General features: G+C 39.2%; 3 protein-coding genes and 1 pseudogene across 6 annotated transcripts; 2 read left to right on the top strand and 2 right to left on the bottom strand.

Moving 5' to 3' along the window:
- The first annotated feature begins 233 nt into the window (after positions 1-233).
- On the top strand, positions 234-8,623 carry LOC141840157 (lysine-specific demethylase JMJ18-like). Its single transcript, XM_074728063.1, has 12 exons — positions 234-406; positions 1,861-2,173; positions 2,594-2,665; positions 2,743-2,823; positions 2,952-3,455; positions 3,531-3,752; positions 4,234-4,395; positions 4,475-4,840; positions 4,921-6,286; positions 6,376-6,479; positions 7,169-7,366; positions 7,778-8,623. The coding sequence occupies exons 2-12, from the start codon at positions 1,928-1,930 to the stop codon at positions 8,162-8,164; spliced, it is 3,708 nt and encodes a 1,235-aa protein (XP_074584164.1). The 5' UTR covers positions 234-406; positions 1,861-1,927; the 3' UTR covers positions 8,165-8,623.
- Positions 8,624-10,904: 2,281 nt separating this feature from the next.
- Positions 10,905-12,276, top strand: LOC141840773 (uncharacterized; annotated as a pseudogene).
- Positions 12,277-14,210: 1,934 nt separating this feature from the next.
- LOC141838968 (3-isopropylmalate dehydrogenase 2, chloroplastic-like) lies at positions 14,211-18,067 on the bottom strand. The gene is made up of 11 exons (XM_074726605.1): positions 17,816-18,067; positions 17,581-17,710; positions 17,374-17,485; positions 16,359-16,434; positions 16,164-16,252; positions 15,779-15,865; positions 15,392-15,508; positions 15,205-15,312; positions 15,066-15,119; positions 14,824-14,976; positions 14,211-14,514 (listed from the first exon to the last, which is right to left on the bottom strand). The coding sequence occupies exons 1-11, from the start codon at positions 18,030-18,032 to the stop codon at positions 14,434-14,436; spliced, it is 1,224 nt and encodes a 407-aa protein (XP_074582706.1). The 5' UTR covers positions 18,033-18,067; the 3' UTR covers positions 14,211-14,433.
- A 914-nt stretch (positions 18,068-18,981) lies between these two features.
- LOC141842119 (WD repeat-containing protein 26 homolog) lies at positions 18,982-26,236 on the bottom strand. 4 transcript variants are annotated; one of them, XM_074730332.1, is made up of 5 exons: positions 25,914-26,236; positions 24,146-25,049; positions 23,765-23,866; positions 21,455-22,084; positions 18,982-19,407 (listed from the first exon to the last, which is right to left on the bottom strand). In XM_074730332.1, the coding sequence occupies exons 2-5, from the start codon at positions 24,938-24,940 to the stop codon at positions 19,186-19,188; spliced, it is 1,749 nt and encodes a 582-aa protein (XP_074586433.1). In that variant the 5' UTR covers positions 24,941-25,049; positions 25,914-26,236; the 3' UTR covers positions 18,982-19,185. The 4 variants fall into 4 exon arrangements, with proteins under 4 accessions (XP_074586433.1, XP_074586435.1, XP_074586436.1 ...); XM_074730334.1 differs by having other exon boundaries at positions 25,982-26,236; XM_074730335.1 differs by having other exon boundaries at positions 25,986-26,236.
- Positions 26,237-27,574: the final 1,338 nt, after the last annotated feature.

Here is a 27,574-nt window from a genome sequence, read left to right as displayed (position 1 = left end):
CAAAGTTAAACATTGGAATAATTCACACAAATTTGTCAAAAATTATGTTCACACGGTCAATTTGCAGCAGAACTGCGATGGCATAGCTGAGAATTCGATAAAGGTTTTAGGGTAAATTCGTCCTGAAAATTCTGCGCCCACGGAACAGGGAACCCTCTCTTTTTTTTTTTTTCCCTTTCGTTCGTTGGATTCGGATTTGGATTTCAGTTAAAGCTTGCGTTTTTATGTAGCTATTCATCATAAAAACGCCTGCTTTCTCCTCCTCCCACTCGAATTCCTCTTGTGGCTGCGATTGATTTAGCACAGAGCAAGTCGCAATTTGCTTGGATTGTTAGATTGGAGTTGGAGGGGGGAAAACACCGGCCTCGAATCCAGCTTGCTTCCCTTGGGGTTCTTTTGCAATCAGGTGCTTTTGGCTCTCCATGTTTCAACTTTTGTTGATGTTCACCTGTTTAACATTGTTGGATAGCTTGTTGTCGTGCACTGATCTAGGTCTTGAATCTGATTCCGGCATATTTGCACAATTGGTCCGGTAATTGTGCTAATTATGATGCTTGGTTAGGGTTACTGATTTATTTATCTAATGGGTGTATCTCAGTTGATTAATTGATTGCTTGCTCTGACGAGCATTGCCCTTGATATAGATATTTGTTCAATTCATTACTCTGATTTGATCCAAGGTTTGTTTTATTTGGGGGAAGCTGTTCTTTTTGTGGTTTTCTGAAGACAGGTTGTGTTTGGGGGTTTCTAATTGTGGCATTATCATGCTCTTTTGTCAGATCTGTTTAGGGTTTGGTGTGAACTTAGCTGTTGCTGATCCTTGTCTTGGTAGAAGTTGTGTGAGTTTAGGGTTTTTTTTTTCCTTTTCTCTTTTGAGCTTTATGGTTAGGGTTTTGTTTTGTTATGATCTTTGTTTTGTATATGCATCACAGTGGCAAAAGATCAATGATTTATTATTTGATCTTTTGTTTTCGGTAAACTATGGATCCATTGCTGACTACTTTAGATGTTATTCCCATTTTCTCATCAGTTAATTTTTAGGAGAAAATCTATAGGTTATTAATTACATATCAAAATTTTCACATATTCCCTTGTAAACAGAAATAACTACCTCTTACCTCTTGAATATAAGGATCTAGTTATTATTATTATTGTTTTTGCATTTCTTTGTCTGAATTACTATATTAGTTTGGTTCAATACATTTCTGTTGTTAAATATATATTGGTTTGTGCAATTGGAATTTGGAATATATTTGTTGCTCTAGATACATTTTACTGTACACTATATTCTATTTTTTGAAGAAGATGAATATCAACCATTATTAAGCTTTTTTTTTTAAAAAAAAAGGTAAATCCGCTACCTCAACGAGGAGATCATAGTCACAAACAATCTAGCTTTTGTGTTTGGAATATTATGAATATATAACCATAGTATTCATATTGGAATTTCTGTTCATATCCTGCTTGGTTGCTGATGTCATATAATATTTATGGACTGTTTGCTTATGAAATTGAATCCTCTGTGAAGTAATAGAACTCTGCTAAAGTTCAAATAACTTCCATGTATTGTATTTTAATTAATCATTTTTTAGCTGAGCTGTATATGGTTGGGTACAAGTTTTTGGTATTGTCTTGGCAGACATGATTAAGTTAATGTCTGACCCTAAACATGGTAGCTAATGTGTGGAAACTGCCATAATAGGCACATCGATTTTGGTAAGCCTTCACTTACGAACCCTCATTGGACGTGGAATATTTTTTTCTTCTGGTTTCCCCTTCGACATTTGTTATGCAAATTTATTTTTTAAAATGCAGAGGGCATCCTGCATCTTTTCATTAGTAATCTTTGGCATGCTTCAGGTACATGTGGATTGAATGCTGTACATAAGATTTCCATTTACCTAGTGAAGAAATAGTTTCAGAAGAGATGCTCTCCTCAAAAGAAAGACTAGAAGATATGCCTGTTGATGCCAGGGAGGATGCAGGCATTCCTGTGGTAAATGCAGGTTCGGCCAATGAACCTACAGTCTCTCCAAGGAAGCAGTTGGATAGTGACACTTGTGATCACACAGAAGTGAAGTTTAAGCGATCACTCAGGCGGCGAAATGGTATTTACTATGGCGTGTTTGATATTAGCTCTGAAGAAGAATCAGAATACCAACTACCTGTCCAGGTTTGTGATTCTATCCCTCCATATCTTCTTATATTTTTGCAGCCTGAAAAGCTTATCAATCGTCTGATGTGTCCATAATACTCCAAGATCTAAGTGCTATTCTTTATCACTGTGTTAGTCCATAATACTCCATACTTCATTTTATTGTTAATCTTGAGATACAAGTTCAAATTGTGGATGTCTAGTAGTACACTTTGAGGCTAGATCTGCCTTATTAGTTGAAGTAGATTTAGCAATGAAGATGTCCTGTCATTGTTCTAGGGTTGGCAGCTATTCAACACAGTTGTTATCATATACATATTTCTACTCATAAGATCATTATTACTTTCTATTGTCAGTTAGTCTTTATTGGTTTTTTCATGCGTAAAAACCTTGAATTTATATCTCATATGTGATGATTTCTTACTGGATTTCTTTTAGGATCATCCTATGAAGCGTCCACGACAAAGAAATGATGCATCCAGAAGCATAAAAAAGGCCAAATGTGAAATGGTACATAATCTAAGCAAGTTAATCTGTTAATTTTTTTGCCCAGGCAATCCACCTATTGTTTGATATGCTATGAGCAGGAGCCTTCAAGATGGCATCCAGATGAAGGACAAAAAAGACCTGTCATTGATGAAGCTCCTGTGTTCTATCCAACTGAGGAGGTAGTCCTGAAATTCATGATTAGGCTATTGCTGATTTACCATCCTATTCCCAACTGCTGGAGCTTCTGCCTGTAATTTATATTTCATTCTATATCTTTTTCTAATGAAGTTTATTGGTCTCTTCTTAGGAATTTGCAGATACACTTGCCTACATTGCTAGCATAAGAGAGAAAGCAGAAAAGTATGGCATCTGTCGTATTATTCCTCCTCATTCTTGGTCACCACCATGTCCTTTGAGAAAAAAAAACTTTTGGAGCTGCACTATGTTCAACACCCGAATTCAAGAAGTTAACAAGCTTCAAAACAGAGAACCAATGAGAAGAAAGGGCAGGAATCGTTGTGAGAAAAGAAGAAAGAGAAGAAGACGCCTAAGATTTGGGATGGCTCGCAGGAGAAATTCCTCTGCTGCTTCTGAATCCAATGAATGTGCTGGCTCAGACAATGATGAGAAGTTTGGTTTTCAATCGGGCTCGGATTACACTCTTGAGACATTCAAGCAATATGCTGATGAATTCAAAACAGAGTACTTTGGAATGAAAGATAGTAGTGAAAGAGATGAATGTCAACCTTCAGCAGAGGATATTGAAGGAGAATATTGGCGGATTGTTGAAGATTCAACTGATGACATTGAGGTATGATCTTGATCTTTATCCTAATTTATGACATTAATATGTATTTATTCATTGCAATATCTCATTCAAATGCAGGTACTTTATGGTGCTGATCTTGATACTGCCAATTTTGGTAGTGGATTTCCTAAAACATTCTCTGAGAACAAGGCTGAATTGGATCCTTATGCACTTTCTGGTTGGAACTTGAATAATTTACCAAGACTTGCCGGTTCAGTTCTTTCATTCGAGAAGGAGGATATATCTGGTGTCTTAGTGCCTTGGCTATATGTCGGAATGTGCTTTTCATCATTTTGCTGGGTAAGTTTATAGTTGAATTTTAAAAGATTTTCCTTCTCACTGTGGGTGTTGTCACTATAAAATAATTCTAGAATGTTTTTTCACCACTCGTTCAAAAGCTTCAGTAATGCATTCCAACAGATTAAATAAAAGACTTCAGAAGTTTGCTTTTTCTAGATCATGTAATCTTCATTGAAGTGGATGATAGTTAATTCTTGAAGAAAGCTGATATTAACTACTACTTATATTTGTATTTCTGTTCTTTTGACATTATTCTCAGAGTCTGGTAATTGACATTACTCTTCGTAGAGTTGAATCATACAATATCCACGTGACCAGCAGCAGATAGTTGCAAATGTCGTATCTTATTATTTTAATGGACTCTTCCCTCAACAAATACTAAGCTTGTTCTTGGTTTCCTTTTTTGTTCTATTTCTTCCTCCCAATGTTCCTTATATCTTCTGCTGAACCTTTAACTTAAACTGTCATTTTGCTTAAACAGCATGTGGAAGACCACCATCTTTATTCTCTAAACTACATGCACTTTGGTGATCCAAAAGTTTGGTATGGGGTTCCAGGCATTGAAGCAGTGAAGCTGGAGGATGCCATGAAAAAACATCTCCCTGAGTTGTTTGAAGAACAACCAGATCTGCTGCATGAATTGGCAAGTTTATTGTTTTTTAAACTTCTGAAGGCTTGGTGTATACATATATTAATTCTTGGTCTTCTCATGATCTAAGCAGGTTACACAGTTGTCTCCTTCCATCCTAAAAGCTGAAGGAGTCCCTGTTTACCGTGCCATTCAAAAGTCTGGACAATTTGTTCTTACTTTTCCAAGAGCGTATCATTCTGGTTTTAACTGTGGCTTCAATTGCGCTGAAGCAGTAAATGTTGCACCAGCTGACTGGCTTCCACATGGTCAATGTGCTGTTGAGTTGTATAGTGAACAACACCGGAAGACTTCGTTGTCCCATGATAAGCTATTGCTAGGTGTTGCATGGGAAGCTGTCAGAGAGAAGCTGGGGGAGTCTCCCATGCACGACAATGCAAAATTCAAGAAATGGCAAAACTTCTGTGGGAAGGATGGAGTACTAGCTCAGGCCGTTAAGGTAACACATTTTTTTTAAAACCTAAGTTATTCTTAAAGCAATGAGCTTCTTATTATTAATGCAAATTATTATTGTGGCAGGCAAGAATCACTCTGGAACATAAGAGAAGGGAGAGTATCTCTAGTATTTCAACCGTAAGAAAGATGGATAGGGATTTTGACTTCTCCACTGAAAGAGAATGCTTTTTGTGCTTTTATGATTTACACCTTTCTGCTGTTGGTTGTGAATGCAATTCTGATCGGTTTGCATGTCTATCTCATGCAAAACTAATGTGCTCATGTGATCCTAGTAAGAGATTTCTACTTGTTCGACATACCTTGGAAGAATTAGATGCTCTTGTGGCAGTTCTTGAAGGTAACCTCAGTGCAAGGAAGCTCCTCAGATTAGACGACATTGAAATGCTATCGCCCACACAGTTAAAACTTTTAGATGGTTCTAAAGATTCCATGGAACAAAGCCTATCTGAGTGTAAAAGTTCATTGATTGATGTAATTGCTATGGATGATGCTGGTGAACACTGCAAGGATAATGCTAAACAAGTATCTGGTGCACTCTGTTCTGGACATCGAGAGTGTAAGAGCTCTAATCTTTTACAAGAACCAGAACAAATCTTCAACATGAATAAACCATTTGAATCCAGAAATACTGATTCTACAGAAATTAGTATAGGAAACAGACAGACAAAAGCCTTTTCTGGGTCTGTAAAGGAAAGGAATAGCACAACAGAAAATTGTGCTGCAGCTGAGCTAGAAGTGAGATCAGATCTAGTGCTGCATAATGATGTAGGATTTGCAAACTCATTAAAAGGAAAAGATAATTTGCTGTCTAGCTGGAATTTGAACAAAGGTATGAATCTGGATTTGAACATGGCACAGCCATCTATGGAGCCCAAAATTGAAACTCAAGATGGTTATGTTGAGCACAAGGAAGCAAGGATAAGTTCTGTTATGGTACATAAGAATTGGAACTCTGACATGTCTAGAAAGGACTGCTCAAGTTTCAGTGTTAAGTGTATAAATGGCAATGGTAGAGTTAGAACTCGAATCAAGAATGATAATATGCGGACGAATAAGGGCTTAACAACTGATTGTGTCTCGTCAATGGCCTTCAGTCCCTTGCCTAATTTGATTTCTTCGCAAGCTTGTTCTGAAGGACTTTGGAATAAAGCATCATATTCAAGAGAGACTGACTTCTCTTGTAAATCTAGTCCTAAACTTTTCGGAGTGAACCTGCAGCATCAACTCTGTAGTGCATCTACCACCCTTTCAGATAGTCAAGGGAGTCATTCTATGAGGGATAGTTCTAACTATTCTACTGCATTTAGTCAAAGTTTTCATGGCTTGGAAAAGAAGCATGATATGCTGAAATATAGGATAGAGCCTCTTAACTTTGGAAAGTTGATGCTTGGGAAGCAGTGGAGTTGTAGGCAAGCCATCTTTCCAAATGGTAATCTTCTTTTATTTCATTAAATAATTTCATTTTTCTGTATAAACTGTATAAAGATTTCTTAGTAGTCTTATTTATAATTTTTACAGGATTCAGATCCCGTGTCAACTTTTTCAGTGTGCTGGATCCAACTAAGCTCTGTAACTATATTTCAGAAGTACTTGATGGTGGTCTACAGAAACCTTTGTTCAAGGTTGGAGCCTTAGGATATAATTCATCTTTCATTTTGCTGATATATTGTTTGATTTTTGTGTTACTTCGCCTGTGTCTTGTTTGGTTTTCTGACTCAACAAGACTTTGTCGTGCTGTTATCTTTAGCAAAACATTTTCAAGTCACTTTCCTTAACATCAATGCTGGAGCAGTCACCATTAAGATTAGGTGTGTCATCAATGTTATTTGGTGCAAATTTACCTGCATATTCAAGTATAAATTCTGTTTTGTGGAAACCAATTTTCTTTTCTTGTTGTGATTGTAGTTTGGATAGTAACACGTCAATTGCTGGTCAAAAAAAGATTTTACTCTTTCAATAGAAACAACAAACTTTGTCTTAAACCACCGTGATTATTCATTTATTATGAGTTAATCTGTGACTCATTGTGAAGAAGGACCAAGCTTTAACCAATATAGTTAAAAGTGGTTTAAAAGATTTAAATATTACTAGAATGGGCCTTTTGTATGAACAGAGGTATAATAAGATCTATATAGTCAATCCTAAATAGTTGGAGAAGTATAACTTTTTCTTTTCTTTTCATTTTCCCCCTTTTTGTTAGACATGATTTTTCCATCTTAATTTTTAGTTAAAGTTCATTTTGAATTTGTTTTTTCTACTGAGGTCATGTTGACTATTTAATTTGACTATCTGATGCTTGTTTTTGGTTTAGGTGTCAGTGGAAGACAATCCAGAGATATTTTTTTCAAGCACATCAGCTTTACTATGTTGGGAAATGGTTCGAGAAAGACTCAATCAAGAGATTGTTCGACAACGTAATCAAGGAAAGCATGGCCTTCCTGAGTTGCAAGCCTCTGAGTCCGTGGATGGGCTTGAAATGTTCGGGTTTTTGTCTCCAGCCATCATTCGCGTAAGCACGCTGCCTAGTTTAAATTTGCAGTTGATATCTTCTGTTGTTTTGCTGCTGATCAAAATCTGCCATAGATTCAACACAATATTTTGACTATTGTTTAACAATTAGGTATAGTTCCCCAATAGAAATTAAACTAAGGAAAAACTATTCGCTATTAGAAGTTGAATTGGACGGATCAATCATTCAAGGAGAATATAGGATTATTGCACATGGCCTTCAATAGTTGCGACACAGTAGGCATAGTTTAGTGTTGGTCCATCAGTTCAAAGATCAATTACTATCAGGCCATTTGATACTTAAGTAGTTGTAGCTGTACATGTTTATTCAGTTTGCTGATTTCTTTCGCAGACTTGCATGAGGCTGTTAGTTCTTGGATGTGTTGCTATTTACTAATTTGAATTTCGGCAGGATATCGAAGCCCTCGATCCCCACCATCACAGTTCAGAATACTGGGAATCTAAGTTTAGTTTACCATCTGTATCTGAGATGAATGATGCCAAAAATGTGGCTGCAGAAGTGCCAATGACTTCAGACACTGATGTCAACAGAAGTGGTTGCAGTCTCAACAAAGGAAAGTTGTTCGGTGTCGATTTAACTAAGACAGGAGAGGATGGAAACACCAAGGAGTCAGTCGAAGAGGTTCATAGCATATTAGGGGGCCTCTTCGAAAAGGCCAGCCGCGACGAATTAAGCATGCTACTGAAAGTTTTCTGCAGCAAGTCCGGGAGCAGCTCATGGAGTGCAGCATATGTAACACTGTTAGACAAGATCCAGAAGAAGAAAGTACACAAATAAGAACAGAAGGTGGCATATGACTGACCATTTTCTCGCAAGTGGGCTGCGCTGAAGAATCTGGAATCAAGATCGAACACCGCTTGCCCCGATCCACTATTCTTTCGTCGAGTCTGACTGACTCATTGAATTCCATTAGTGCATCATCAAAGTCCCCCATTTGTTTTTCTTTAGATAACAAAAAATCACTGGTTCTCGCGCAGTTCAACTGACTGTGCACCGAGATTATGTTTCTAGTGTTCTTGGCCATTGCCGGAGAGGGTGCCTGATGTGAATAATTGGTCGCGACACAGACCATTACCATTGTAAAAAAGATAGCTTAAGGCTAACTTATACATCCAAGACCATCTGTTTTTCTAACATATGATAGATGTTGTTTTAGATCTACTGTTTTAACCTGCATGAGCTCTGAAATGGAGGGAATGAATGCCATGAACCACACATTCATTCTCATGATAAGGTTACAAGAAGAAGAGCTGCATGCCCCATACATGGTCCCCTAAGTTAACATGCTCAAATTGCTCAGGTTCAACTACAATGTGTGACATTTAACATGGATGTCGACTCGACTCCAAGGAATGAGTAAATTGTGTTGTTCGCCTTGTGCCTTACTCGCTCAACTAACATATGTTCTAACGATCGGCCTGACTACCTAAACAATCAATCCATTATTGCACCAACCATAAACACATTAGGTCTCTCAAGGTTAGTTACCATTTATATGGTGAGGAGGAGAACATGTGGGGGATGGATTAGGGTTACATGGCTAAGGGGGGGATTCTCCCTCTATATGCTTTTTGATTTATTATCATTATTATTATTTGTTACATTTCTAGATAAAATTTAATTAGCTATTTAATTTTGAAAAAAAGGTTTTTTGTTTTTGAGAAAACATGCTATTATTAAATGGTGCATGGGAGTGAGTGTGGACCCAAACCAAAGTGTTCATCATAATTCACTACCATACTATCACATGGATGTGTTGGGGGAGAAGGATAAGCCTCTTTAGTAGGGAATGTAAAGGTGCCTCTCCCTTTTCCCTCCTTTACTACAACCAAGCATTTCTTAAAGACTCTATCGTCCAAAAATGTGATACCGTAGGGCGGTTGCCTCTCCCTTTTCTCTTTTTCGCCTTTGCCGATCAATAAATTTGCGTGTATATCTTCTCTTTTATTTCCTCCCTTAGTTTCGGGAGTGTCGGCTAATATACAATTTCTTAAGGTCAGTGGGGGCATAAACATATAGAGTGGAAATTGAAAATTATACATCCTCTTTATAGTAATATGCTTGAGAATAATTGTCTCACAAATAGACAAACAAGAACAATCTATCACAAAACAGCACTAAAAGTACAAAGCAATTAGAAATGGGTGATGGCTTCTATACCTAAGAACAATAGTCTATACCTAAGTAAAAGTCAACATGCTAAATGTCAATGGGAAATAATAGTCTAGACTTCAAGCTTCTCAGAAAAATAAATTGAAATATTGCATTAATTGTATCTCATTAATCAATAACAATTCCAAACAATCAATAGAAATGGGTGTTTGGTTTAATTTTTTTTATTTTTTAGAAATTATTCTGTACTTTATATTTTCTTTGAAAAATGAGAAGTCATTTTCTAAGACGCGAATGAAAACTGTGACTAGTAAATATAAAACGTGAAAACACAGCTATAATAATGTCGCACGTCCTAACCCTGATCGCACAACTCTAAATTTCTCTCAAATGCCGCAACTTCATTACGCAACTTCTTTTCTCTTCCAACGTCGCAACCTTATCGCACAACTTCTTTCTTCCCCAACGATGCAACTTATTGCACAACTCCTTTTATCCCCGACACCGCAACCTCCTCTACACGCAATCCTTTTCGATTTTCCCTTCCTCGCGCAAGCAAGCCAACGCTGCAACCCTCCTCATGGGTCTTTTCCTCCACGCACGACGCCACAACTCTCTCCTTCCTCCTCAAGTCTGTCGACGTCACTCATCTTTCCTTCTCGCGATTTAGTCGGTGTCAAGATTCCATCACATTCTTCTTTGTAAGTTTTCAGACGACCTTAATTTTATTGGATCCGAAACAGAGGGACTTAGGTACGGCAACTATATTTTTCTATTTTTTTAAAATAAAAAATAATATATCATACCAAACGTATTTTCTATTTTTAAAAAATTAAATAAAAACAAAAAAAAAAATAGAAAAAAATGTTAAATCAAACGCCCCTTAACCTCTTCCTCAAAACTAACGAGGATTGGCAGCTAATACGGAAATGCAGCCGTTGGATGATTCATCAAGAAAAACGGACGGTCTAACGTCTATAAAGTTTATGTAAAGCAAAGCAGTCCGTCTACCCACGCCGCCTGTCTCCTATAGTAACTTTGGGACCCACTAGGCATCCAATCAAATGCAGGCAAGTAGGGAGAATGCGGCTTGTTGGGGCCGGCAACAGTTTGCGGAAAGTGAGTTCGGATAGAGAGAGATGGAGACCGCGCGAATGTCCATGTGAATAAATAATTAATTAATAAGAGTATTTTTATTTTATTTTATTACTACTGTCCAATGTGTACCGTTTACTTTACCCAATCCTTACCCGAATTAGAGATTTGAACGGAAAATTAGAATTTTTTTATTTATCAATTAAAATTTTATATAATTAATAATTTTATGAGCAGAGGAAACATGAGCTTGAGATATTTATAAATGAAACCTTGATCTGCTCAGTCGATCACTTGCTTCGTCTTCTTGTTCGTCTCCTCTCTCTCCTCTGTGTTTTCTGGTTCGATCGATGGCGTCCGCGTTGGTAAACAGCGTGGTCCTCGCGCCGACGGCGACGGAGGCGTTCTCCTGGATCGGCCCCCGGATCTCCTTCAGCCACGATGTGGCGGCTGCCGTTGACGCTCCTCCTCCCGCGGCGGCGGAGGGCCGTCTCAAAGCTTCTTCCCACGATGATTTCGAGTTCCGGCTCCACGACGACCCCGTCGCCATGCTCCCCGCCGACGAGCTCTTCTCGGACGGGAAACTGGTGCCGCTCCAGCTGGCGGTCCCCAAGCCCGCGGAGGCTGAGCCCCCTTCGGCTGAGCCCCCTTCGGCTGGAGAGATCGTCTCGCCGGATCCTCCGGAGACGCGGCGGAAGGCCGAGGTCTCCGGCGTAGATCCGTACGCGTTTTCCCCGCGCGCCACGGTGCGCAGCTCGCTGGCGCGAGCTGCTTGGCCTCAAGCGCGCACGCGCAGCGAAGGCCAGCGTCCAAGTGGCGATCGGTGCCGCTCCGTCCGTGGCGGCCTCCGTCGCCTCGAAGAATGCGATCCCTAGGTCGGCCATCAAGCATCTGCTCCACCGCCACCCGAAGGCCGTCGGCGTCGACGCGTCGCTTAGCCTCCCCCTCCTCCGCGACTCGGATCAAGAGTCTCCGCTCGTCGTTTCCCGTCTCTCCCACTCATCCTCGTCCTCCTCCTCGGGCCCCGATCACGAGGATATCTCCAGGCTATCCATTGATTCCGATAAGCCCGGTCACGTCCCGTTCCGGCTCCCCCTCGCCTACTCGCGCCCCGCCGTGCCGGCGTCATCGAGGGTGGCGTCGAACCCCAGCAGGCGGATCACCGATTCGGCAGCGCACCCGCCTCGAGGTGTGTCGGTGGACAGCCCACGAATGAGTTCCTCAGGTAAGATCGTGTTCCAGGGTCTGGAGCGGAGCTCGAGCAGCCCGGGGAGCTTCACCGGCGGCCCGAGGCCGCGGACGCGCGGGGTGGAGAGATCCTACTCCGCCAACGTCCGAGTGGCGCCGGTCCTCAACGTCGTCCCAGTAGGCTCCCTCCGCGGCTCTGGAAAGCCAGTATCCGTCTTCGGCCTCGCCCACCTGTTCTCGCCGCAGCAAAAGAAGGAGCGCGAGGGCTCCGCCTCGAACCGCCCGCAATTGGCCCGCTCCGCCCGGCGCCAGCGGCGTCAGGATCAAGATCGCAACGGTTGTTCAAAGTCAAATTAGGAAGTAGAAAATCCAAAAAAGAAGAGCAAATTCAAATTTATTTCCAAGTGATTTCGTGCCTTCGATTTGTTTAATCACTCTTTCCTGTAAATTCTTGGGATTTCTAAATTTATTTCTTTAATTATGCTTTTTTTCAATTTCCACTGTCTTCTAAACGCCGTCTTCTCCTCCTCCGAACTCCAACAACTCCGCCCGGCGCCGCTGGCCTGGCTTAAAAGCTATTCTGCGCCTCTCCCACTCGTCGGCCGTGCGAATCTGCGCGCACGTTAGCCTCCCGGCCCTCTCTCTCGGCGTACGTTAGCGCGTCTTCGGCGTCTCGATCCGCGCGCACATTAGCCCATCCTCCAACCGCGGACTAAGGTACGCCGTTCCTCACGCCCATCTATTCGGATCAGGTGCGCAGGTTAGCTAACCTGCGGTCCTGCTGCGCCGTACAGTTGTACCCATGTGATGCCTCCTCCGCATGGCATCGCACCCCTGCCTAGTTAAATTATTAATCATAAAACTTCAGAATTTTCCAATTATTTATTTCATCGCCCATTCAATTTTCCAGGGGGGAAAACAGAAAAAGGACGCCTGAGAGATCGACAACGAGCAGCTGCGCCGCCACCGGCGATGTGATCCGACGGAATGCAGTCTCCCGATCGCGACCGCTGGGCGCTTCCTCCGTCTGCGCCTGCTGCCGGATTAGCAGGCAAAGATTCTAATCTCGATCTGCGACAGTAACATGCCTGCCTTTTGCCTGCTTCCTGTTCTTTATTGCCGCCCTGATGAATCAATGCACCTCTCTCTCTTTTTAAATCGCGGTGTTCGTTTGGCACCTAGCGAGTGAAGATCAGTAAGCAGAAACCGCCAATTCCTGAGCTGTTCGTAGCGTGTTCTATCGGAAAATAAAGAATTGAAGGAAAGGGAAATGGCGTCGGAGAGCGTGTGTGAGGGGTGGTAGGGGAACACTGAAAACCATGTGATTCTTGGTTGTACTTTGATGATCCACGCTGATCATCCAAATCTCTGAGCTGGGTCCGGAATCAGAGGAAGAGATTGCATTCCAACGCACGCAGCAGCTGTATTCGATCTGTGCAAGCCAAAGCTCATTCATCATCATCCCTGCACTTCGTAGGGATCATCTCTTGCTGTGTGTCAGAATATTCAAAGTCGTGCATGAGCTCTCAGTTGGCGCCTTGTATGAATATTTGTAGGCGTCTGGCCAGATGAGTTTTACTGAGACTTTCTATTCTGATGCTCGCCATTACTGAAGGGCAGGCTTCATCATGGCGGCAGGGTGAATCACTGTGGTAAATGGATGAAAAAGAAAGAAAGAAAGAAGTTAGTTTTCTGTCCAGATGGTAATGGCGCAATTGCATGCTTTGGGAATTTTCTTTTCTTGGTTTACCTCGTTGGAATCCACTCGCCGAGACTTGAATTCATTCTGACACTGCACGAGAATGCAGGCCTGTGGTTGCCATGCGAGAGAGAGCAGAGACCAGTTCTTCGGAGAGAGCTGGAAGAACCGGAGAGAGATGATCAGGATGGAGACAGTTCGACATGGGTTGGGCCTTGCCGTTCGCACTGGAGAGAGGCCCATTAAGTCATTTCCCCAGGTCGATCGAACTGACAAAAATACCCCTAGGGTTTTTTCTATATATGTCTTCAAATTGAGCTCGAGAAAGTAACGATCGAAGAAACTTGCCTAACTTAATCGAGCAACTTGCCTAACTTGTTCTAACCCTTCCTCCTAATATGTTCACTCCACACGGTCCACTTAATCTATCGAATTGATTCAATCGACTTACCAAACTGGTTCATCACGTCTTAGTTGATCCTCGGTCACCTCCTTTGATATACCCTACATAGTTCGAAGGTCGTCTTTTATGCTCGCTCCGTTTTAGATTCCAAGTTAAATCATTCTAAGTTATGTATCCAAATATTGGAACAAAATCATGTGCAAAATTGATCACTCCTCTTCCAACCTACTATAAGTGACTTTAGTAAAAAGTGAAATCTATCACCCCATAGTTTTACATGATTGATATTACGAACATCTGTGAAGAAGTAAATCAAGAAATTGCAATTGACCACTACGAAGAAAATAATTCCAATCAAGCATCAGAAATTGACAAAACAACCCTCCACGTTATGTTCTAGCATGACCATCAAGTTGGCTCAACAAAAGTGAAACAAGCTTTTTGCGACAACAAAGTTATTGAAATCCAACAAGGAGGATACAAAGGCTTAAGCTAAGTACCTCTTCTCTTGGTTTAAGAGGAGAGCCGCAAGATCATCAATATAGACCATCAGTGGAGAGCCGCAATGGTAGCTTGGGAGTCGACAGATTTAAGCACTTCTTCGCCCATTCTCTTGCAACCAACCAGTGTCTGAAAAACAAGGAACATTAGAGAAATATTGTGGCAGAACAGTTAAATATATCGAGCCAAAGTTTGGTAAAACTGTATAAAACAATCCTGCGATCGAAAAAACTTGCTACTACTACTTGTTTCTATCTAAACCTATTTTAGATTTCACAACTACTGGTTTCTTGAATGTACTAATTCGCAAGCTAACAAGATAATGTCTGATTTATTGAGGGAAGAGGCCAAAGCACAGTATTCTAAATATAACACAGACAACTTGTTTACGGGTAGAAATATAACTGACAGTACTTGTAGCGTAATAGAATTATATACCGTTCCTTCCGAAAAAATGTCACCAGTTCGGAACCCTTTATTCAGAGTATGAATCACTGCATCTTCAATCCGCTTTGCAGCCTGCTCTTCGCCAAGTCCATATCGCAGGAGCATAGCGGCACTGAGAACTGTGGCTAATGGATTTGCTTTATCCTGAGATTAAAACACACTAAGATCCCACATGAAGAAACATATAATAGAGCAGAAAAGATACAGAAGTGGAAAGGTTTTGCAGATCAAACCTGGCCAGCAATATCAGGAGCCGATCCATGGATAGGTTCGAATAGCCCGGGACCCTACAGGTTTGGGGAATTTATCACTCGACAAGAATCGTTATGCCAAAATACTTAAAATGAACTAACAGGCTGTAGGTTTGCATACCGATGCGCCAATGCTAGCAGATGGAAGCATACCAATGCTTCCAGTAAGCATGGATGCCTCATCAGACAAAATATCTCCGAATATATTATTCGTCACGATCGTATCAAACTGCGAATCATGTTAAGAAAGATTACATAAACAGGATGCATTATACGCTGGTGCACGCACAAAAGGAAAATAAGAACACCTGTCTTGGGTTCCTGATAAGTTGCATTGCTGCATTGTCCACATACATGTGGGAGATTTCAACATCCGAGAATTCAGATGCCAAAGCAGTGACCGTCTTCCTCCACAGCATCGAAGCCTAAGTGAGATTCATAGTGCACCAGATTAACACATTATTTTCACAAATTAGGCAGAGTAATTATGAGAACAAATGAACTAACTAATACAAAACTATGGTATGAATATAACAACGTGATTTAGCCAGCATTAGGTATTAGTTATACCGAAGTACAAAACAAGAGAATGCAAAATTTCGAAAGCATTTGTGTGTCTGAGGTAATGTTTCAGGAATAAAGTTGAAGAAAAGGAATCGGTAAAAATGATTATAACTTTTCTAGGCTTTCTTAACCTCCAAAACATTTGCTTTGTCGACAGAGCACAATTTTCCCCTTCGTTTTCGAGCGACTTCAAATGCTACTCGTGCAATTCTGTCAATCTGTTGAGAAGTTGTCAGAAAGTTAAATTTATTTGCAAGAAACATAAGGCATATAAATTATCACGGAACATATATGACACAATGTTTGTCAAAAAATCATAAAGCATACTGTCATAACTCAATTTTTGATACACATGATATCACCTAATAATTATTGACTCATCAGTAGTGTCATTAAAGTTAAAAATCATGTGTCTTATCATTCTAGGGTGGAATAAATTTGGGTATTGAGTACTTTGGAAAGCGAGGGTGGAATAAATTAGGGAAAACAAATAGGTATCATTCTAGATTTTAATACCTCAGGAACAGAATAGATTTCAGTGTTGAAACCAATGTCTTCACCTCTGTCATTGGATCCAAAGCCTCTAGGCTTTCCAAAGTAGATTCCTGTGAATAGCAACTTTTGATGGTTAAATATCAATTTACTCTTTAACACTGACCGCCAAATCATCTTTACAATCAAGATTGGAATTAAGTTGACAAAGCATCATACCTCCAGTAAGTTCTCTAACAACCATTATGTCAACTCCTTCAGCCACCTCTTTCTTCAGAGTCGATGAGTCAACAAGCTAATAAAAACAATACAGCCAACATAGAATGATCAATGCAGAATAATATCACATGTCAATATATCATCAGATTGTTCTTATTGCAAGATCAGCAAAGCAAAGAACAATCTCTGATTGAGAAAAGATTGATGCAAAAGTTAGGATATAGAATATTCAGTCAAATACATGAAAAAGGGAATGAATTTTTGATCTAACGAAGCTATCTAGAATTTAATCAATATGAAATTCAAGAAAGATGGAGTTGAGAAATTTATCCCTACGAACTTGTATGCTTATATATAGGTTGAATTAAAAAGTAATCTTTCTTCATTTCCATGTCACTTACAAACAAGTTATTCACAATTAAATTGAGATGATATGACTTCATGATCTTTTTATTAGTTTCACAGAATAGAAGCCATGAACCAACTTGTTTCCTAAAACTCTCCCACCCACAGAAAAAGATCAAGATTTTAAAATATAAAAATTAAAAATACATAATATTATTGTGATGTCAAAATTTTCATATGAGAGTCTAATGATCAGAACCTCATTGAAAGAAACCTAAGATAGCACCACTATAGAAAGCAAACTGTTTAAGTTGCTGAGACCAGCTGAAAAGTAATTTAAGTCACTCAAAGCAATATAATTTTACATATTAATCATCATATAGAACTCAATATATGCATCATTTGATCAATCATCAAAAATCAACAAAATAGGCAATTGAATCATCCTCTTCTGAAGCAAAGTATCACTATCTGGTCAAATTTTACATATGAACCTGTGCAGATATTATATCAAGCCTAAAATGATAATTATTTGCACAATCATTTCACTTTTTTTTTGCCTCTTCAATACTTAGTTACAATACACAATAAGATCTGACAGCCTAAGTAATGGAATCAGTCAAGTAAAATGCCAGAAGATACATAGATGTGTCAACTGCTTTTGCATTACCTGTGGCAAAACGGTAGCTGGCCTCAGGTTTGCAAAAACACCTAGTCCTGCCCGAAGCTGAAGTAACCCAGTCTCAGGCTTCAGATGCTTCTCATTAGCATCCCACTTATACCTAACGTTTCGCACATTAGTTCATGAAATTAAAATCAATGCCTCTAGAATTCAATCCTTAAGCAATCCGCCAGGAAAATGAATTGCAACACAAACCCTCCTATAGCTCCCAGGAGGACAGCGTCAGATTCCTTAGCAGCCGTCAGGGTTTCCTCCGGAAGCGGGACGCCAGCAGAGTCCAGCGCAGCGCCGCCAATGGGCACCGCCCGGAAATGGAATTCGATGCCTGCACAAGATACCGACATAAAGGAAGCAACTTTATGAGCCATCAGACCGAGAAAATCATGAACCCTAAGGGGAAAAAAAGGATTTTGCTGATTGGATTTCGTACCTTCGAGAGATCCGGCGAGGTAGAGCACGTCCTTGGCGACGGAGACGACCTCGGGGCCGATTCCATCGCCGGGGAGGAGGGTAATGCGGTAGCTCCGGGGTGGAGAGGGGGCGGCCGAGCAGCGGATGCGCACCGGCGGCCGCCTCGGTGAAGGCCGTCTTGCGGACTGGGAGATTAGGGTGCTGGAGGTTCGTGGATTAGCTTGCATAGCCGCCATCTCCTGTACTGAGCGAGGGCCTTGACCCTTGCGACACGATTGCACAAAAGAAATTATGCGGTGCTTTATTGGAGAATTAACTAAAATTAAGGCATTATAGTGATAAAAATACTTATAATTTATAAATTAAATAAGTTTGTTTTCCATTTTTTTTATAATCTAAATTTTTAATTCTTACGATGTGATTAACCTGAAGGCAAATTCATGGATCTTTTCCATCTATGGATACTAATAAATTTATTTTCACAGTCAAGACTATTGTAGCTCTAAACTATAAGAGGAATTTAATTTAAATATTTTATGAAAAGATGATCATTTTGTGTATTTTTTTTTTCATTTTAGAGGCTGTATTTGGATAATTACTCTATTTACGAGGTTAATTTCACTTTGAGCCGTTTAATATTTAGAGTTTCTTTCAATCTAGCTCATAAATTATTTTGGTTGATAAATTTTTTTTTAACTTGTAAAAAAAAATTTAGTGAAAGGTTAAATAAGACTAGCTCTTCTTATTGCCTAAAGCACCTTTGCTACTAGTGTAGCTACCCAATCCAACCAACTCAATAGGAAGTCTCATTGAATCGACTCGACTAGGATTATATTCACCGCGCTCGATTTGCCCGGCTCACTTGCCACTTAGCTTACTTAGTCCACCTGGTTCGCCTCTCTAAGTAGACCTCTTTGGCCACCCAAACTGTTCAGATCCATTGGATTGCTCAAATCACTCTTGTTAGTGCAACTCATCAGTTTCACTTTGATTCATTCAAACCACAACCTGCATGTTCCTCAAAAAAATTGATCAAGGAATAGCAGTTTACTTTTGTAACTACCACAACATAAAGCTTAGAAATATAGAACTCTCTAAGAAGGATGAACATAAAAAAGTTCATGATCTTACCAATTGGCATTGGAGTTTTTGAGGAAAGTGATTTCCAAGAAAATGGCATGGCATTTGAAAAGAGGCAAAAGAAGCCTGGAACTTCATCTTGTTTCAATTAAAGAAATCACCTTACAAATTAAAATAGTCATTGGATATTCATGTCAGCAAATAGCAACTGTACCGTTACAAAGGCAAGTGCTATCGATGCCAAGAGGTAAGGATTTACAAACAACGCATTCAGTCGAGGATGAGAACTTGACTGGTTTCATCTTTTGCTCATTTACTGTTTCCATTGCACTGGTGAACAATCCCATTGCTGTGCTTCTGCTTGTGCTTCAGGTTAACCTTGCTTAATCCCCAGATGCGGATTGTGTGATCATCACTGGCGGATGCGAGCATGTGTGGATTTGTCGGGTTCCAGCTAACACAGTTGACAGTGCCGGAATGTCCAGCGAGAGCTTCTACGAGATCACCGGTGCCTCGATGCCATATATATACCTGATAACAAAATAGCAACAGTAACAAACAAACCACCGGAGCCTAATAATACAGAGTACAAAAATCATTCAAAAGTTGCTAAAACATAGTATGTACAAAAATAATCAAATTTCATGAGTTCAGATTTATTGTTTCTATTATCTAGCAAGTAATAAGTAACTTTGTAACTTTGCTAGCACAAATTGTATTTGCAAGTTTAAGATTAAGAAAGGCAAACAGACTAGAGCAAAAAGAGCAATTCTCCATCATTGAAATAGATCTATTTTTTATCTTATAGGTTTAATCAAAAGCTAAGCAGTTAATAATGAGGATGACTTAACATATAAAAATTTGACTGATAGGTAAATTGAGATGTATTAATATTTATGTGCATGTTGGCGTGTGAGCACACTCCTATGCCATTTTCATATGGATCAGAAGCTACATAAGAGGGAAACGCAACAGAAGACATTTGAATTCAGATATTATTATGAGATTAATATGATTCTCATTTCCAATCAGCTTTAGAACAGAAAATAAAAGGCTAAAAGAAGCTTTTGAGTAAACCTTGTTTGCTTACCACCATTTCTTCCATGGCCTGCCAAAAAAAGGGCATCGAGAACAATCTTAACAAAGAACTAGAAAGTAGAATGTCAATAAGATGTTTTTATACTTCAGATACACAACAGATGGATATAGGTTCCCTAAAAAGATGAGTCAATTGCATTATTCCAACTTCCCAACACTTATCACAAGGCTTGTTAGGTGCACGTGATCTAAAAAGTTTGATATAAATTTTATTTCAATATTTCTTAAGACTTTTTTATCAGAATATAATGCCACTCTTAGCATACAAAACATACAGCAGTGGCATTAGACATTTAGGTGATTGAAGCATCAGAACAATATTATTGCACATCCTAGTTGAGAAGGCCTCTAATTGTCCAATTGGAAATTGTAGCTCAATCTAGCAAAGTGCTCTTGATCTGTGTTAGTCATACTCAGGTATGAAGAATTTTGACACGGGAATGAATCTGTGTCAAACAAATATATTTTTTTTCCCCCAAAATTGGGTGACACAGGGATTTGTCAAAAATGAGTCTAAATTTATCATACAAGTATGGAGAAACAACAATAATATAGCTATAATAAATATATTAACTTAATCTATTTAATAATTTATAATAAACAAACTACTAGATGGGATATGTATTATAGCTTAATATATTAACTTAGTTAATAAAAAATAAATTATTTTATTTAATAAACCCCTTATTCACTTATAAGATATCTAATAACTTATATAGCCTATTATTAAGCTATAAGATATAGAATAAGTTATAAGTTGGATTATACTAATTATAAGTTCATGCTATATGATATAAGATTTTGCATTATAGTGATAAGTTATATTATATCAGTTGTAAGCTGAAATATAGCTTACGTTATATGTTTTATAAACCTAATTTTACCATACTCTTCTGCCTCACACATGATCATGTTCTTCTCCCTCTATGTAATGCCACCCTCCATAAGCGATGCTGTTGCTACACAATTATTCCTGCGCAATGCAAGCCTCCCTTGTAATGCCCCTCCTTCCCCAATGTGACAATCTGTCTCCCAGGAGGAAAGTTTCCTCAACCACGTCTTCTTCTTCCCCCTCCCCACTTTCTATTTCTTCTTCCATAGACAACTCAGGCTCATATGACTCATTCTATATGCCCATACCCGTGTTGTCTCATGTCAACATGGATATGGGAGTAACGGTAAGTCTGACTAATACAGGTTTTAATTTCCAAATTGTGGATGTACTCTGATCACACAGTGAAAAATCTAGTTTTATCATACAAACCATTTTGTAGTTTATCCTACAAGAGTAATCTAGAGAAAGCAAAAAGAAACTGTTAAAGATATAAAACAGTTGGTTAAACTGCTGTGCACACACCAATAGTAGGGAGTAAGTGAAAAAAATAAACCAGAGGACCCATAGAGACCCTACCTACTAGTTCAAACTAATAGATAGTACAATTTTATCGGCATTCAATTTTTTTTAATGACAGATGCATACCTGTGAATCTTCACTTCCACTAGCAATAAAAGCTTGCTCAAACCCTCCAAAACAAGACCTTATCAGGAAACGACAGCGTTTGTGACCTTTGTATCTGGTAACAAGTTTTGGCTCATCCATTATGCTCCACATGTGAATCTCCTGATTTATAAGATTTATGAGTAAGAAGTTATCATCCTTTGATAGAGAGAATGAAGTAATTGTTTGCTCTTCTTCTATCAATTTCTCATTTTTTGTTCCCCTTTCTAGCACCAAGATTGCTGTTTCTCTGCATAAAGTTATAAAATGTCTACCATCATTTGTGACCACAACATCAGTGGTTTTACTCATTCGCTGCCCTTTCCAAGAGTCCACTTCTTTTCCATCCAAATCATAGAAACAAATAGTCTTATCGGTGACACCAGAAAATAGTCTTTTGCCATCTGGGAACCAACCACAAGATATCAGACCAAGACCAGGCTTTTCATAGACATGGAGGCATTCACCAGAGTAAACATCCCAGAGCCTCACAACTTCTTCCAGTCCACAAGTTAGAAGTCGACTGTCATCAGGGCTCCAAGCAACCATTAGGACAGGCTTCTGATGACCGATTAATCTGTGCTTCAGAGTGAATTCTCCATTTTCATGAACCTAATGTGGTAATGACATACTGAAATTACTACAAGACAGTAAATATCAACTATGGATATACAAAGATTATCTTTAACCTATTGCACAAAGGGAACCAACCTTTCTGAAATTGAACAAAATTTCATAAGATCAATTGGGGAACATTGGGAAATTAGAGGCCATCTTCAAATTATGAAAGTGAATTTTCCAGAGGATCACTAGCATGGAATTGCCTGCTAATCAAAGCAGGATAGAAATGCAGTATTGCTAAAGTACAGTTATTTTAAGATTTTTTAAAAGGACCTACTTGTCTATTTCATGTTCCATCTACTTGTCATTTTTTAGCAATTAACCTAAATAAAATGAGTACATATAAATTACTTTAAGCACATATAATGAGTACATGAAAACTTCAAGGTTAGCATGGAGATTCCAGAGCCTTTACAAAGACTCTTGGCATTTTCAAGATTGCATAGGAATATAAAATCTTTTATGGGACTTGTTTAATCCCTCAAGATAGTATTGGGAGTACTCTAAAGAGCATATGACCCAACTTTAACCAACTTGCTAAGCAAATCACCCAACTTCTAAAAGTCCTTCAACGTCTTGAAAAAAGTCTCATGCATAATGACTTTTTTTTCAAAACATATAAATTTTGAACATCTGTAGCTACTCGAGCACTATTGTGTTGCAAGGCAAATACCCAACACATTTGAGAAACAAATCATGAAATTCAATTTGTTGACGATTAGAGAAAATCGCTAGCACAATCAAAGTTGATGTGCCAAACTTTGATGGTAGATTTGATCAAATGTATATATTAACTTATTGGATAGTATGGATAATTATTTTAGCAAGAAGGGGAACCTTAGAGCAACGGTAAAATTGCTGCCATGTGACCTAGAAATCACGGATTCGAGTCTCGAAAACAACCTCTTGCGTAAGGTTGTATACAATAGATCCTTCCTCGGGACCCTGCATTGGCGGAAACTTCGTGCACTGGGCTACCTTTATGGACAATTATTTCAGCAGTGGGACATGATAGACATTTAAAGGATAAAATTTGAAAGAATGAAACTTACAGTGTCAACCAAGAAAATTAGTGAATTGTTCCTTACTGCATGCTACATCACAAAGAATCCCTAGATTCAATAACTTATCTATCTTAAGTTCTCTCCAATAGCTGAAACAAACCAAATTTTGCTTTGCTAAATGATGTACCAAGGGTGAAGTGGAACAGTACAACTAATACAATAGGTGTGTAAATTATAACATGTAATAAGAAAATAACCCATATTACATCTAGAAAAAAGATATAAATTTTTAACCTGTTTCCTTATTCATGGAGAGAAAAATGATAATATCCAATCAATTCAGTGATATAGAGCTCCAAACATTAGAAAATGCTGGTACTTTTCAAGCCAAAAACACAACCCAAATGTCACAGCTCAGTCAATCAGTTAATTCCTACTAAACTAATATCCATGGTTTTATGTTAAGAATAGAGAGCATGCCAAGGCGGTGTTTGCCACTTGCTCAATAAGCACAGGCTACTCAAAAGAAGAAGAAAAAAAAGCCCTGCAGTTTGTTTCACCATTAAGCACATGATGACTCTAGAAAGAAGTAAATACCAACTATAGTGATTTAGTAGAAACTGTACTAAGAGACAAACTAAGGAAATCAAATTCTAAAAAAATGTACCTCCCATATAATTGCAGATTTATCATTTGATGACGATGCTAAATACTTTCCTTGGTTGGAGAACTGTAAGAACCATACTTCATCATGGTGTTCCTGTAATATCTGCCAAAATGAGAAAAAAAAAATGGTTGAGAGAGACAGAACTAGTAGAACTGATTTAAATAATTAAATTATTTATCAATTGAGATATTGTTGAAAGATCCAACAATTCACACACGCACACAGCAAATATATTAATGCAAATCCAACTCTGAACAACAAGAAACCTAGCTTCAAAATAAACTATGAATGCATGTATAAGACAAGTAGACTTCAGAAATTAGCGTACTTAAGTGCAAGAAAATCAAACATATAAATAGCATGCTACTGTACACTTCCAACCTGTGTTGTTTGAGAAGGTAATTGGTCCTTTCCACACTGATGATCAGTGTACAATGAAAGACAACCTTCAACAGAGTTATGGAAATAACAAGCTTCTCTTTGAACATTAAGAGCCTGTTCAACCAAGTGCTCCAACCTCCTCTCAGGTATCATTATCGATGGAGGAAGCAATTTCTGCAGCTCATCTAGTAGCCTCATTCGTAAGTCTGAAATCTTTGTTCCCACGTTGGCAAACCCAAGTGAGATACGCTGTGAAGGAGATATAATGCAACTGGAAAGATTGTGCACCCGCTTTTTGTTAATGCTAAGCGGAGAGATCTCATTTCTTAATGTTTGTAAGGCTTCCATTACCTTATTGTTCTCCAAAAGTTCAAAGAACTTCTGCTCCAAAATAAAAAAGGAAGCAGACTTCAAAATATTTTCATCGTCAACCCCTATTTTATGCAATGTTATCATGCTTTCATCCCAGTTTCCATCAAGAACTTGCTTCTGAAAGAGGTTCACAACAGAAGAGTGCAATGGTATTCCTGACTCTTCTTCCAGAACTGCTCCACTTCTTTCATAACCAAGAGAATAGAGGGCTTTGGTAATAATTCTCACAAATTCAACTTTCTTAATGACTCCTTTAGAACCAATGATGTCTTCTCTCCCTTGGGATGGTAAAGGCCTGGCCATTTGACCTCCCCAAGGACTGATATACGCAAAAACTGATGAAGTATTCAAAAGTCTATCCAAATCTACTGAGGATGCTTTAACACGTTTTGATGGTGGTTCATTATCTTCTACACCTCCCATGAAATGCCAGAATCAGCCCATAAAGATATAGTTGAATAAGTTATAAACTGAACACAAGATTCATTCAATTGTTGTAGAATGGTATTGAGTCCAATATGTAGACGAATTCCTGCATATAAAAAAGAAGAATTTCAATATTCCTAAAACCTAAACTAGTGAAACTAAAAACTACTAGTATGAATTCTGATAGGAACAAATCTCGGATAACAACATAAACTTTATGCTTTCTTGCACACAACACATGAATATAACTTACATGAAGTCCCAACATGAGAATCACAAAATGTGATAGGAAGTAATTTTGACAGATGAAAGTGATAGATGATTAGAAGTGGACTGCAGCTTGAACAGATATTCCACTATTGATTGTTCCCTTTTCTTTATTGATTGCTGGGTATGAATATCAGTAATACAGAAGGTAAGTTCAATACTGGTTAGCTTGTCCAAGATATGTTAAGAAGAATGGACATGTAAAACCAATATGTAGCACAGTCAACTCAGCTATACACATTGAACATGTTGTCAGAGTGATCAGAAAGCAAATTCCAGGAAAAAAGCTTGTTAGTAGTTATCTTAAGTTGACAGTTGTGCCAGAACAAGGAACATACAACGCTCCGGAGGAACACATGCACAATAGAATGTTACGAGACAATGAGCAATCTAACCAGAACCTCTCGACTAAAAAAAACCTTTTTCCTTCAAATAGACTTATCTAAAACGATAGGTAGCAGTTTAAAGCAAGCAATTAGCACGCATCTCCTCTACAACACATCACCTAAACATCAAAGAAGAAGACAACCCGCAACCCCTAGGCAAATTCAACAACTAAAAATTTTCCTAAAAGCGTCAACTCTCTTTCCACCATCAAAATTTCTATAATCAACGGACTATCACCGAGAACTAGAACAATCCGCGGTTCAAGAATCATCAGTAAATTAACATAGCAGCGCAGAATAACAAAGGGCTCAAAAACCTAGATCAGCAGCATAAACCAAAGCCTCCAAACCAACTAAAAATCCAATATTTCGGAGGATCCTGGACCTACGGCAGGGAGGCGGAATCTTCCAAGCACAGACCCAATCAAACGCCGACTCAGAGGTGGAAAGAGGCGAAAACCCTCAATCCCAGGCCGGGATCGGTCTGACAGGCTCGATTGCAGCCCTAGACGCCTCGACTATCAAGCAAGGAACCTCGAGACGACCCAAAGAGGTGGCGGTGGTACTGGCAGAGAATTGGGCCCAAATTGGTCAGCGGTTCGACAAACCATGGAAGCAAGGCGAAGAGGAAGCGAAATGGGGGAGATAGATGTGGGTGAGAGATAAAAAAAAAAAAGAATGGTATTTATAGGGAAGGGGAAGGGCATGAGAGAGAGAGAGAGAATGAGGGCAGTGGGTGAAGATCGTTCTCTTCTTCACAATCATCTCCTCTCTCTTTTTCTAATTCTAATTGTTATGAAAAGGTAAATCGAGAAATAGAAATTGCAGTTGATCGTGATGCAGAATTTGTCTGACTACAATCATCTCCTCTTTCTTTCTCTAATTCTAATTCTTGTGAGAAGGTAAATCGAAAAATTACAGTTGATCACGATGCAGGATTTGTCTGACTTCGTCAGGATTCGAATTCTTACTCTCTTCTGCAAGTCTGCTGCATCGTAACCAACTCAACTATACCTCGGAGGTTAATTTTAATTCTAATTTTGCTACATTACAAACAACTCATTAACGATAGATAATATTCTATTAAGATTTTTAAGAGAAAAATTAAGACGTTTAAATTAAATTTTCTTTACTTCTAAAATTTATTTTTGTAAAATTACTCTATAGTATAGTTTGCACAAAGTAACTAATAAGGTGGTGGTGCATTGTCTATGAGGGCATGAATGACAAATAATAAATGTTAATTTGAAAAATTAAATATCTAAATTATTAAAAAATTAAATAAAGAAGCTCATCAAAAGTTCATATCATTAGAGAAAACTTTGATAACTTTAATGGTATACTAAATACAATTAACAACATGGAGCTTTCAGGGCCATATTGTGAGATACGAGTTGGGATGGAGTTTTTAGACAAGGAGAGTTCAAATTTTATCTGAGCATATTACACCTAACGCTCTGTTTGGATCGGGTGAGGGACGGTTCATTAATGGAAGAGGAAGGGAGGGGAAGGGAAGGGAAGGGAGAAGAAGAAAAGTAACCTTATTTGGGAGGAAAGGAAGGTTCAAAAGAAAGGAAATGGAAGTTAAAGATATAAAATGTCAAAAATATCCTTTTTTTTCTACTGGCTTCGTCCCGTCGCCCCGATTCCATCTTCCTCTTCCTCCTCCTCGTCTTCGACCTCCGCATCGGGCCCCTTCCTCGAGCCCCGCCGTCCCGCAGCCGCCTCTTCCCCCTCCGCCACACCGGCGGATTCCCTCGCCGCTAGCTCCCGCGACGTCAGCGGAGGCGACGCGGTCGCGGTGGAGCGGAGCGGCGACCACTCCACTTCTTGCCTGCTACTGGACCATCCCGCACTTCCCCCGCGCCAAGGCCAGCGCGCTCTGGAGCCGCTACTTCGAGGTGGGCGGCTACGACTGCCACCTCCGTCCAGGGATGGTTTGAAGTCGGTGTGGCTGGAGGCGATCTCCGCCGGTGTG

Source organism: Curcuma longa, chromosome 11 (genome assembly GCF_044706935.1).
Source record: "Curcuma longa cultivar G26 ecotype Majalengka, Jawa Barat chromosome 11, ITB_CL_G26_1.1, whole genome shotgun sequence".
NCBI classification, from domain to species: domain Eukaryota; kingdom Viridiplantae; phylum Streptophyta; class Magnoliopsida; order Zingiberales; family Zingiberaceae; genus Curcuma; species Curcuma longa.
The sequence above is the reverse complement of the archived record's forward strand: the minus strand, read 5'-3'. Positions and strand labels throughout refer to the sequence as shown.